The sequence below is a fragment of the Anastrepha ludens genome, chromosome 2, assembly GCF_028408465.1.
Source record: "Anastrepha ludens isolate Willacy chromosome 2, idAnaLude1.1, whole genome shotgun sequence".
In the NCBI taxonomy this organism is placed as follows: domain Eukaryota; kingdom Metazoa; phylum Arthropoda; class Insecta; order Diptera; family Tephritidae; genus Anastrepha; species Anastrepha ludens.
The window spans coordinates 83,082,705-83,096,988 of record NC_071498.1 but is presented as its reverse complement, the minus strand read 5'-3'; the positions used below and the strand labels follow the sequence as shown (position 1 = coordinate 83,096,988).

General features: G+C 34.9%; 1 protein-coding gene and 1 non-coding gene across 6 annotated transcripts in view; one reads left to right on the top strand and one right to left on the bottom strand.

Annotated features, from left to right (window-relative positions):
* LOC128871980 (myosin heavy chain 95F) overlaps positions 1–14,284 on the top strand; it is an 81,890-nt gene that overhangs the window by 35,215 nt on the left and 32,391 nt on the right. The window contains exons 1-2 of one of the 5 annotated variants that reach the window (XM_054114203.1): positions 5,777–5,859; positions 8,068–8,592. The exons of the other annotated variants lie outside the window; for them this stretch is intronic. Coding sequence (XP_053970178.1) covers positions 8,547–8,592 — 46 coding nt within the window. The 5' untranslated portion in view covers positions 5,777–5,859; positions 8,068–8,546. Of the gene's footprint in view, positions 1–5,776; positions 5,860–8,067; positions 8,593–14,284 lie in introns of those variants that run through there. 5 annotated transcript variants of the gene reach the window in all.
* Trnal-uaa (transfer RNA leucine (anticodon UAA)) lies at positions 3,838–3,921 on the bottom strand. Its single transcript has one exon. It is a non-coding gene; the product is annotated as a tRNA-Leu (tRNA).

The window sequence follows — 14,284 nt, the reverse complement described above, 5'->3', positions numbered from 1 at the left end:
GCCACGATGCACCGTCGGGTCCAATGGGTGACATAAATGGGTAAGGTTCCTTCACATGCTAGAAATGTGATGAGTATATCCGTGACTGATATGTGATGAGTATATTCGACCTGACGCAATATCCTGAACGCAATTGTGCCAAGATTATGATAACATCATCTCAGAGGTATGTTTCTTTCCGCATTTGGTAGTACAAAATTTTGTAAAATGTCACTATAATCTACAGCGATCAATATCTCTTTTATTTGAAATAAAAGACCTATACTTTGACAGGAGAGGAACCCCCCCTCACCATTATGTTTCTAACCCCATTTTTAATTGTATTTTTGGTGCATCTAAAATCAAATTATTTCGGATGGCGCACAGTTCTTTTGGATACATATGCTTAAAGATTGATTTTAATTCATCACTAAATAAAATATTTTGACATCTTTTTGTCAGTGGGACCACACCAATTTTTACGTTCAGCTGTATGTGGGTCTTCGTAAAAGAAGAATTTTCTACTTCGATATGAAAAATAATCCCAATTAACTATTTATTCCTCAAAAGTATTGGTATTTAATATCAAAAAAAAAAATGGAATAATGATCACTTGTCTCTTAAACGCAAAATTACTAAATGAGTAATGCAAACTCTTTCGCTTTCATCATGGCGCGGTATCAAAAAAGAAATAAACTTTGTAACACCCTTTGGGAAGAAAAAAACATTACTGGCAAAATGCACACATATTATTTTGTCCATGAGTGTGTGTGTAGTAATAAATCTGCGGACTTGAGAAAAAACATTTCATTTTACTTTAGAATTTTTTAAACTTTAATAAATAATCCTAATCTTTGATATGAAACCTTAATATTTTTACTCAATTTCCCTCAAAATGGATTTAAAAGCTACTTCTGTGAGTAGTTATTAGTTTGAAACTTCTATCACAAATCACGAGGAATTAATGTTTGGAGGTGGAAAGTGCTCAGTCGGTTTAAGTTATTTTGTCAAAGGCCCACAGAAATTTCAAATAGCTTCTCAATAATGACTAAGTGCTCGAGTAAGTGCGTATTTACGCACACATTCCTCCTTATTTTTTATATGTACATATGCATGTATATAAGCGTGGTAGTGACTTTACCTGTAACACATTGACACAATGGCATGTCGCTCCACGTGCATAGTCACCGACACCACCGACGCTACTGAACTGGCTGTTGAACCGGAAGTTGTTACGTGCCACGTATACACAATGGCTTTTCTATGCATTCGCAGCCTTACTTCCCTCGCCATCCACTTCCTTCCCTCGCATTCACAGCTTTATATACATACCTTTTCATTGCATTGTTAATTCCTCTGTCCCCTCGCTTTTGTTTTTTGTTTTTGTGCTTTTACCTAGCAACCCTCGGTTGGAGTGCACTTTAGTGCATTACATAGAAATCTACTGACTTTCATGTTTTTGTTGGTTCCTAATTCTCTAGCGTGTGGCGCGGTACTCTCATCAAATAGTAAACTCAACTCGATGCGGTGAATTAGAGCAGAAATATGGAAGTCACTTCGTTGAGGGCTTTTGATCTGCTGCTCAAGCGGATGCAAATTAAACGTTGTGCTGGGAAGCGTGGCTTTATGTACCTTGTAAGTGCATGCACGTTGCCCATTAGTATGGTATTGAGGGTTTAGTGTAAAGCATTTGAAGATTTTTTCGTTAACAGGTGAAATTTCATAACATATAAATTTATTTGGCGAAAACTATGGTGTATCGCAAAACTTTCTACATTTCTTCACTTATGGCTAAAACTCTCATTGTGTTTGGGTATGTCTACCAATCGTTTTTCTGAGTACCATATCTCGATTTAGGAAACTTAAATTGTTCATGGATGTTACCAAAAAAAAAAATTCTCTATAAATATCAATTCATTTCACATATTCTTTTCCATCATTTTTTCTCTAGCCATCGTCAGCGAATTTATTTCCTTGCGGTAAACTGTACACCACATATTGATAAGTTTTGAAAAGAACAGCTTACTTTGTCCGCATTTTCATACATATATATACGAAGTATAGCTATTAAACAACGAGACTAACGATGTAAAATATTTTATTTCAATATATACCTCCGCTCTATCCCTACAACGCTCCATGCACATTTTTAATTATTGTTTTTAAATAGATCCACGTTCCTCGGCCGGCATTGGTCAGTATGAGAACCTGCATTTAACCCTAACCCTAGGATTAATATAATATGTCATATAAGTGCTTGTCATGCGATGACGGTGTATAATATAAAGCTCGAGTTGTCGAATAGCAACTTTTGCATTGATTGAAAATTGAATAGCAACAATTCATCTCCGTTTATTCATGCAATCGACTAATTTTCATTATTATAGTTACTTCAAGCAACAAAATTGTTTTTTCTATTCGTTCGAAATGAGTTTTCGTAAGCGTAGCTGGGTGTGAAATATCAATATTATACCGTGTTTAGCCAGTATAATAAATATTAAAAGCCTATTCACCGAAAAACTTATGAAATAATGAAACAAAACAACTATTCGAATATGAAGTCAAATTTAGAAAACGACCGAACTTCGTCTTAAGCCATGTTCGGCAACGAAAGATAACGCGGAAGACACTGCGGCAAAAAAAGCCGAACTTTGAACAAATATTTTAAATTTTTATTTCTTAAATCAAAAATTCAAAACAGCCTTAAAAATTTAGACGATAGCAATATTATTTGAAGTATCATAATAAAATTGAAAAAAATAATTTTGCATTAAATAACGAATTGGCACTTATAAGTATAATAATACATATTTGCTGCCAAGAAACTACGAATTTGTGAAAAAAAGCTTTAACAAATCTATCTGCTCCACCATCGATCGCTTTCAGTGATTGAGGTCAACTCTATACTGACAGACGGTGAAGCTAACAGTGTGAAAATGCCCATAATCTTCGGATATTTATTGCGGGAACTGAGTTTGAATGAGATATTGTGATGAATAAGAGGTCTGCCCCGATTGGCAATTTCATTGATTTAGTGTCGAGACGAAATCAGGCATTTACTGCACTCATTTATGACTCTAATCCAAAAAAACTAAAATATTAAGAATTTTCTATGCCTTTCTAAGTAAAATAAAAACACATTTTCATCTACTGTTAAAAGATATCGCCATGAGTTTTTACAAAAAAAATTTTGAATTTTTTTTTGTCTTGGTTATGACACTATTGAAGTAAATAAGCGATATGTCATTCTCTTCCCCATTCCAAGTCACACCAAAAGTAAAAACCTTTCTAGAGAAGTCAAATTTTAATCCGAATCCTAATATTATACATTTAATACATAATCCGAATCCCAATACATCCAGTCCGATAGCCTCAGCTGCTAGTTGCCGTAAATAAATAATTATATTAAATAACGCTGAACTATAACGAAATTATTGCACGTGTTCTATCTGTAGAAATATCTCGTGTTTTTTATATAAGCATATTACTATAATATAACTAAAGAAACCCTTAAGATTTTAACAGTTGATAGAAGATGCAAGTACTTAAAAATAGTTTAGTGGTACACATAAAATACACCGAATATGTAGAGGCAGAGTATATGTAGAGGAAAAGGACGTTTTTTATATATGTATGTATGTACATATATAAACATTGCAATTTCAATTCATAGTCGGTTCTTTTTTTAAATTTTAATTACTGTCTGTACGCATAAACGCTACTTATGTACATACAAACAAATTTTCACCTCTACATGCCCATGATTGTTTTGTTGCTATTTTGCATAAATCTGCATTATTTCACAATACAATTTAAAAAACAGTTTTTTTAAAATACAGCATACATTCGCTTTCGCTTTGTCAGGTGTGGGGTTCGAACCCACGCTCCCTCTCGGGAACCAGAGCTTAAATCTGGCGCCTTAGACCGCTCGGCCAACCTGACTTGTGTGCAAAATGAGCGAGGCGCATTGCTCGTCTTATCAACAACACTATTTCGTAGTTACGTACATATAGTATGTACGTAAATATGATATTTGATAATAAAAATTACCTGCAAAATGTTAAATTTTAAAATACTAGGCTTCAACGTACTATTATATTCTTTTTTTCTCTACTGATAATTTTTAGCTTAGTGAAATTGTGACATCATACAACCGTTGAAAAATAATTAAGAACGATGCGTTGGCAACCATATATACATATATTGACATCTTTTATCGAGAACAGATCCGTAACGGTACTTTTTGCGCTTGAATATATTTGTTGTGATCATTTATTAAAATCCGTTCATTTATTTATTTGTCATGATGGGTTTGCATTGATTTATTTGCATTTTAGTAGGATTCGGTCTTCGTCCAAAGTTGGAGAAAGAGTGCTGCTGACATTGAGAAATTTTTGTTGCCTGGAAAGCCAATAACGAAAAGCACAGTTGCATTTCGATTGGCAGAAGCAGATGATAAACGGTTCAATAGACAGGGCTAGTTTACTTGGGCGGCAGCCCTCTGTCGGGAAAAACCCGAGAGCACATATCCTGAACTCAAAATCAGTGGCGATGTACTATACAGCGATGAAATGAAAATAAATACAGTTGGTCCAGATGGTAGGAAGTACAAGCGGTGTCCAAAACGTGCAGTATTCGACCCCAAGCTTATCTAACCAATCATAAAGCACGAGGGAGCCTCAATAATGGTATGGGGCTGCTTTTCGTAGAAGGGTGTTGGCCAATTCATCGTATTGAAGGTAATATGGGTGCGGTCAAGTACGTTGTTCAACTACGTACTTCTTTTAGATAAAAAGACTGATACAGATTGAAAATGTTTTAAATTTATAAAATAAAACCTAATATCCAAAACATTTAAGTAATTTTATTAAAAAAAAAAAATCTCAAATGGGGAGTACTGGGTATCGTTATTAAGTGTTTTTCAACAGCTGTATTAAATACAACTCTCCAATTTACGGTTTTCGGAGACGTCCGTCAGATTGTGAAGCCATAACATGAGTTAAACATAATAGGAGTTACTTCTGCCGTTAGGATATAAGAATTGTTCTGATCTAACCTACTTGGTTGTTGTTATGAAAACATGAGTATTCCCCATAAATGTTTGAAGAATGCTGCTGGAGTGACAATCGTTAGCCGGACAAAAATCCGTGTCGTTCTGATAACATAGAACGGACTGTCGTGGTACCTGATAGCACTTTGCGCAAACACGAACCGATGTGAAGCAGCAAAGCAGCCTTCGGATTGTGAAGTTTATTCTCTATGTACGATGTCCAACGCTTTAAGCCCAAAATCTACATATATATACATAAATATATCAATTATTTTGCTAACAAATCTTAATAATTAATTTTTATAAAAGCTACACTTTCAAAGAGTTCGGACCAGTGATTAACTTAAAATAAATTCATTTTCCTAACCTAATCACGGTTTTACAGCATAGCTGTGACGCACACGAGTTACGTACATTGGCTTCCTTTCCTCTTTATGATGCCCATCAATTTTAAATTATCTGTAGCATCTCTTAAAGCGTCACGTTACTATGACCACCATCCACAGATTCTGCGCACTATGGAGCGGAATTAAGCAAAAGCTTTCTCCAGCACAGCGAGATGACAACGTTGCAAATACGAGGTCATTATATCGTAAACGATAAACGCTCACGCCTATGAAGCAAGTATAGTACATTTCAGTGCTCGCAAGGGCAAACATCAAAACACCCTGAATTGGACAAAATCCTAGCTATGCATTTAACGACAATGTGAATCGGTGTCAGTGCAATTCGTGACGTCGGCAAGCGAAGAGCACAAAACAACAATGCGAATAGGAAAGCAAGCTGGGAATTCGAACAAATAAACAGTGAACTCTGAACTCGGTTACTGGGTAAAATAAATACATATTCGTTGACGTAGGGAGTAGCTGCGCCTAGTTGGCAAGCGTAGTGATGACTCCCCGTACCACACAGCAAATAAGCTAACAACAAAAAGGAGTTCGTGCACTGCAGCATTATAACGCGACGCTTTATTAGTAGCTTTCAGGGCAGCGATTTGTGCTTATTTTTGTGGTTGCAAGCAAATAGAGGAGCTGATAGAATATTAACATATGAACATTGTGCTTGCACTGATGTGTGTTTGTCTGTGCGCGTATCGTGCCATATGGCAATTTTTCGCGTTGCGTTCCAGATTTTGTTATAATTTCTGTGTTTTGGTGCAATGAAATGGAAATGAAGCGTAAAATTAAAATCGATCAAGCAAACTTACATCTTTTTCGCTGCAGTATATACATACTATATGTATTGTACGTTGTGTTTGCCATTATTGTTGCCAAAGTAGCTGTTGAGTGATAATGATACTGTGCTGTGAGAAGCATTGTTATTTTTTGCAATCTTTATTGTTGCATGTTGTAGCCGTTTTCATTTTATGTAGTCGTATGTAATAGCGTACAGGTTGGAGCAGTAATGTAGGTCAGAATTGCGCTAACCAAACAATAACAACTACAATCACAATATGGGTGCGAGTACAGTGGCAGCGGCATTAACTGAGCCACCGCAACGGCAACAGTGGCTAACTTCAGTTGCAGTGACAGTGAAGAAAAATTATCTAAAAAAGCATGTTGCGGCTTTAAAAAATCAATAAATTAAAAAAAAGCGTAGAAATAAATATTTGAAGGCTGTATTTTTTCTTTTTTTTTCTAAATAACATTTCTTTTATCCTTAACCTTTGCCTCATGTCTGTTTACTGAACACGGTAGTTATATGTGCATATGTATATTGAAGCATGGCAAGTAGATTTTCCCATGATTTGTCGATAATAGCAATACATAATAATAAAAATTAGATTTATGGGATCCCATCTTGCTAAATACGCCTCTATAGGATGAGCGATACCATCCAGCGTGATTTTATTAGTAAAGAGAGCAGCACTAACTCTTGTTGGGTTAGCGGATAGCTCATTCTTATCACAGCAAAACTTACTATATACTTTTTCATGCGAAAAGCAATTTTGGTATTATTAAAAACAAGCACTATTGAGTTCGCAAAAAGGAGAACGAATTTACTATCTTCAAAGCACAGGTGTTCTCTTCATGTAGACGTTGGCGTAGACTAACTTGCACTTAAGTAGCAAATGACTGAATGACAGTCTTGTCTGACCAATGTAAAGTGACTGTTGGATTGTCCTAAAGTCTTACTTTCGAACACGCAAACACTACCAAAGAAAAGAAGAAACGTTCCCATGACATTACAGTCGGTTCTACGTTACCGGAGCGGCTGGAAAGATTTATATCCGACTAATGCCTTGTCACTCCAGCAGGACTTCCCCAACAGTTATAAGTTAAAAGTTTATTGTCCATCATGATGATATGTTACGATATCATCGGCAGTGTACAGACCCATTTCCAAACCATCTTCCTTCACTATCGATAACAAAAAATTGCGAAAAGCCGAAATAGTTAAAAAGGCAGTAATTGATGTATAAATTATGATGGGTAATTTCGTTAAGCGCCCAAGAAAATCTGAATAAAAAGGCGATAATACTCATTAAACGTGCTACCATAATACCAGAGCTAAAAAGATGTTAAAAAGTACAATGTTCCATACGAGTATAAGAAAGTTATCAAGCTTATTTGTAGTGAATTTTTTTATTTCTTTTTATTTTATTTTCTGAGATATTCTCTTTTTTCCGTCTTGTATCCACTGTGCAACAGTACGCTGAGAATAGCGAACAGACGATTTTGCGAAATGTTGCAACGACGTAATCGGCTGATTGTTTTTATTTCTTTTTTTTAATAAATTGTTGTTTAAAGTGCATTTTTATATGATTATGTCAGGCTATGTTTCGCACGTAATTGCAAGAAAAATGGATCGCTTAAGCGAAACAATGAGGAAATTGCAATTACAGAAAAAAATAATAAATTGCGAATTATCTGCCTCTAGGCGGGACTATTTGAGTGAAAGTGGAAGTTATTAAGAGAAAAAGTAACGAAAGCATCTTGCAACAACGCATATGGCAACACATTGCACTGCGCATTCATATTATGTTTAATACTACTGTTATATGTGATTAGGCTTTAATTCGTACTCGTATTAAATAGTAACGTAACAGGAAGGCCAACGCATTAAAATAATAACGAGCTTCAATCCATAAAATACACGTGAACTTGCAACGAGACAAATGATTGCAGCGAAAACGTCAAATATCTACACGAGCAGAATTTGTGAAAATTTTCGCATTCGTGTGATTTGAAACATTTTACTGAACGATAATTTTTAACGAGTTTATATAGCTGTGCTTGACACGGAGCTTACGAGAATACATACATTCATATGCAAATTTCATAGATACAAATAAATAAATGGAAACCTCGGAGATTTTCCGCTGACTTGCCGCACTCAAGTTAAAATCGATTTGTCAGTGCAGTGACTAAAGCATTCGTAGTTTGGAGCGTGGCATTTTGCGGTCGTTGGTGGGCCACCATCCATGTGTAAATGTATGCGTATGTGAAGTGGCATTAATTGAACCCGGTACTCAAGATTCATTGCTATAATTAATTAGTAATTTATTTGCGCCACAATGGATTTCTATACGAAAGCCGAACATCGCAGTGACAAAGAAGGTGGTAAGTGAGCTAATCAGTTTGTGTGCATTTATGTGTGCAGTCAACTCACGGTTGTTGACAGTGTAATACCCTTTTGAAATTTACTAGTCTTTCAATTATTTTACAGTATGCAATACGGCAATTAATTTATTACTGCTACCATACAAGACACAATTTAAAGCTTTTCTGAGGCTATTGTAATTACTTTTAATTTTTTTGTTAGCAATTATTGCAAAAATTCGACCCCAAATATTTGTATTCTCATAATTTGACTGATTACTTATCAGTCAGACCTTTTATATGTATTTGATTGCTACAGAGATAACTTCAATAAAGGCAATTTGATTGCTTTTTCCCAAGAAAGCGCTTAAGAACGGTACACCTGTGATCACAATAATATCAATTCGGCATATAGCAAAGTTTTCACCAGTTATTTATTTTGTATCTATTGTTTTTTTATACAACTATATTTTTATAGTTTATACTACAACAATATGATTTAAAGGTTCAAACTTTGAAAAAAATGTAAAGAAATTCAACAAATTTTCATCCAAATTCCAAAGTTTTAGTCAGATCTTCAAAAAAATTTTTCATATGCAGTTTTGTAGCGACAAGACCGCGCAATTTGCCTACAGCGCGCATAACAATCGATTTATTGCATTATTCAAGCCACTATTGACGTCATATGGCCAGATTCATTGGAAAACGTAGTCAAAAATCGATCGATCGTGGTCGAGTGGACCATGTAACTCGTAACCGCGGCGGACGGATATCATATTCAAAAAATTAATGCCATGGAATTATCTACCAGACTATAATAAAAAAAATCATTCCAACAATATTTTTGTTTTGTATTATCATTATAAGTTCTCAAGCTCTTAAAAAACACCCGATATTTATTCTAGTCACCAAATTTCAAGTTAGATGGGCGTAGCGACTTGGGTGATATAGAAAGCTACTTGTGAACAAATTTAGGTGATGCAAAGTTTAATCGAAAGTAAAAACTATATACTTTATACACTTATCATTTTTGTGACGCTTCTTGGAAAAAAACTGCATATTTAAAAGGATCTTGTTTTAAATGTTTCAAAAATGATTTATTATTTGTTATAACTATCATTAATTGAAAGCGGTACTCAATCTAGCTTTTAAATTCACTTGAAAGAAAACCTCATATCCGTTCTTTATATTGGAAAAAAACCAAAAATTTTAGTAACACAAATTTCACCGACCGAGTATAACTATTAATTACATGTGTTGTTGATAAATTTGGTTCAACTAGAAAATCCTTACCTTAGTTTGGGGAAAAGGAAATCCATTTTTTTGCGTAAAATTATTGCGCAAATAGTTTAAAATTGTTTTGTGGTCAATCTTTACCTTCGATTATTTCTGAGATTTTATCGACATTATCGACATTTTCTTTAACATCAAAAATGCCTGAACGGTATCGACGAAACCAAAATTGCCCTAATTAGCTGTTACAGTGTCGACATCGCAAACACCATTCACAATTTCAGCGGCTTGGCTAGTATTTTCGCCTTTATCAAAGAAAAACGATAAAATGTGCAAATTTGTCTCGTTGTTGACTTCCATTGTTAACGCCCTGTAACTCACAACTGAATGGAATAAACAAAAAACCGCAAAAGAATTTCTTTAGTCTGAAATGTCACCTTAACAACGAGCACAAACTTTAAATTGTTTGATCAATACTGTACGTGATGTCGATCACTACATTCATCTACCAAGAAAATAATGTAGTTCCATTTCCAAACTAATATTTCTTTATAAAATGCCCGGATATCCCATCTGATCTATTTCCTAACCTTGCATGCGCATTTTTGAATGACGTTTGAATTTCAAAAATATCTCTAAACTCCAATTAAAAATGCTGATTTGAACTCTGTTGCCGATTTATCAATCTTATTTAAGAAAATGACCTTCGACCAAGTTTTTGAAGTACTCATTAAACGGTATTGTACTTGCGATTTCAATTCCTTCTGTTACGCTATATTAGAAGACGTGTTAGAAATTATTTACAAACTCTTGTGCAATAATAGCAAATTATTGACGATTTTCTTAATTTTCTTCTTGGTAACAAAAAATATTTATATACGTGTAAAATAAAAAAACACCCCTTATTTGGATTTTAAATTGCTTTTAGTTTTAGTCTACTCACTGTTGCATTAAAATGGGCACATTTAACATGTCAGCCGTTACTGCAAAAAAAGTGAAAAGTGCAACAATTGTGCATATTTTAGAATGCATTAGTTAATCAGCTTCGATTTTTTGTAATCGTACACAGCCGTCGTACCACACGCCCACGCGCTTTAAGTACTAGCCTAAAAAGGATTTCTGCACTCTCAGCACGAATGTACGACATTCCAATGCTGGAAATGTTGTAAACCCTTTGGGTTTAGCACTTGGTAAGTCTCAAAGCACTTACAGCCCCACCCACGGCTGCGCTGTCCTTTAAAAAAAAGCGATGTTAAGGCTATTAATTACCATGGCTACGACGACGACAATGACGAAAAACATATGCGTTTGTGTATCGAATGTGTCAACATGGTATACTATGCTAACTGTGTAGTTCCAAGCAATATTGCATACATAGGTACATACATACTATATATAAATTTGTCGCAAAGGCGTACTATCCACATTAGTAGGTATATGCCTGCTGCATGGCTAGTGAATCCAACACACCGCACAGTGGACACAGCAATTTGCAGCTTTTAGACCTATGCCCGACGGTCTTCTCAACCATGCATGAGCCTTTTCTTTATTGCTTCTTTAGCGCCATGTTTTTGAATTTTCCATTATTCCATTTATATTGTTGTTTAGAGCCAAGGTTGTGTAGGCGGTCACTGCGAATATTCAGTGACTGTTTAGAATTTTCGCAGTTTGTGAAGACGCTTTATATCGAAAGTTGAGTACAGAATGTTTTTGTTCTTGTCACTCCATATCTGCACGTATGTATGTACTTACTTATTCCTAAATTATATACTAGTATTTGTTGGCAAAAGAGTGAACGCCTGAAGTTACAAATATTTCACGGTTTAGTAATTATGTCACACAGGCATCAAATATCATAAGCTTAACCTTAAGCTCGGCGGTGTCATGCATCGCTAGCGGGGTTTCCTCCGATTTGTTTTCTTTTACTGGTATGCACACCTTACTTTGCCCGGCAAAGGTGACTGTCTTTGTGAGTGCCTACCATTCACTTATTCTCAAGTTCGATGCCCAATTTGTAAATGAAACATTTGTATATATTTTTTTTGGCAGGCAATGGCAAACCTCCGGGTGTATTTCTGGAAATTTGACCTTTTTGTTTGCGAGTGATCCTGTACATTTTGCCCATGTAAAAATATTCGAGCATACATTATATGGAATAAAATGCAAAGCACTGCATACTCGGAATTTCTCTAAAGATTCAGATTAAAGAGTTTGTAAGTAAGAAAATGTGATGAATTTTTTTCAAATTTTACACAAAGTTGTTCAATTAAATGGTTGATGAAGTTAAATAAATAGTCAAAACTTTACAATACGACACACTTCTTTCCCAAAATGCCAAAAAACATAATATTTCAGTATCCAATAAAAATGCTAAAATTTTGCATAAAAAAGTTGCAAACCCGAAAAATATGATTATTGAGAAGAAGCTCCGCCTAACATCTTATAAAGGATGTACACATCAAATACAGAGATCAATTTGCCCAACACGCTTACGCGATTTTGGCCTGAAATATTGTGACAAAAGATTTATTCTTTATGTACATTCGTCAAAATCCAACCGAAATAAGGCTATTTATTGGACCATCAATTGTGAATGGGTTGAACATTAACTGTACCGAAATTTCATTGTGAAGTCATATTTAAAGAAGCATTCTTTGGCGTCGCCTGCATGCCGGAGGTATTATTGATTCATATGTTTCAAAACTCAAGATGAACTGTGCATAGTATGCTGAGCGCTGTAGCAAATGTTACTCGAGTTTTTGGTTCCCTTCGAAGCGATATATGTACATATATGATGATTTACCAAGACGTAGTTGGGCTAACCGTACACCCAAATTATTTGGTCTTAAATACAATAGCGAATAAAAAGAATCAATTTGTAAATAGCTATTTTATGGTGATTTTGTTTCTAAGAAAAACATTTTGTTCTCCATTGCCCTCTACTTTTTCCGTATTCGATTCTAAAATAAGTGTAATCCGGCAAGAAAATGCTGTGTTTGAGTCTAAAAACAGGCCAAAGGGCAAATTTTCTCCTTTGAGAAGCTTTGTCAAATGAGTTGGTTATGCTCTTTTCTGCGTAGGCATTGAAAAATGTTTACACCGTGAAAGGCTACATTTTTTCATAGAAACGAAATCAGTATTAGACTTACTTTCGTTATACATTAACCGAGTAATATTAAAAAACTTTGCAACTCTCCCCTACTTGTTGCCGAAATTGGCATTAAAATGTGTAGATTACAATTTACGTAAAAAGACGGCAGCAATGCAATGAAGCTAAGGTAATATAACCTGTTCGTTGTTAGGAGAAGATGTCCCAAAAAAGCTGGGAAAATAAGAATGGAATGGGACGATGGTTGTGTTGTTGCACAATCCATCTTAAGTTGGAAGAGATTAGAACTAATTTCGAAACTTTGGCGTCTGACTTCGAGTTTTGTGAATCTCAAATCTGGGCCAAAACAGCCAAAGCATTAATACAGCTCTGCATATTCAAATTGCATAAGTCTACATGTGTATATAAGCATATACGAGTAGTATAAGTACATATGTACATATTTATCATAAATCGTTGACATCCGACTAAGCACTGAGTGCTTAGTACTTCACCGTCCAGTCAATGTCAACGCGCTTGTGACTCAAGCATGAATAACAGAAGATGTGGAGGGCATGGTATTTGACACGGCAACATATTTACTTTTCTTATATACATATATCATGGTACACAAGTAAAGGGACATTCATTAAGGGCGCTCGATATGTAAATGTAAATAAAAAAAAATATTTATATTCAGTGAACTATTGTCTGTTTGCAAGAACATTTTAAGGTATTAATTGTATAATATCGTATCATGTAATTTCCACGCGGTAGGAACAATTTGCACATAAATCTGGCCTAGTTCTCTGGACGACGTTCGTATGTTGACGTTTCTTCAAAAAAAGAAATGTAAAAGCATTCATCTCGGTCGCCAATTTATATATTATATACAGTAGGTTCTGTTTTTATGCGGTAGATACGTTCCGCAAGAAACAGCATAAAAAAAGCTACTAGTTCTATAGTAAAATTATAGATACGTTTCAAAGTGCTAAAACCGCATACATCTGAAATAATGTAATAAAATCGCATAAAAAAGGGCACTAGTCCCATATTATAACTATAGATACGTTCCATAGACCGCATGAATCTGAAATAATTAAATAAAATCGCATAAACAAAATATTGTATTTCTGAAAATTATATCTTTATTTAAGAAACGTCAGAATCGCAAAATAAATTTACATCGTCAGAAATAGAATCAGACAATACCCGCATGTTGCGCATTCGTTTAGGATTTGGCGTAAAATCACTTCCGTCACTTGAGGAAATGTACACGTCTGATCTGGATGGTGATGCAGGCGGTTCCATACCTGTAGGGTTAGCATTTCTGATGTAATCTGTGATGAGTTTTTGCTTAGCTGGTTTAGAATCTTGTTTATATGTACAATT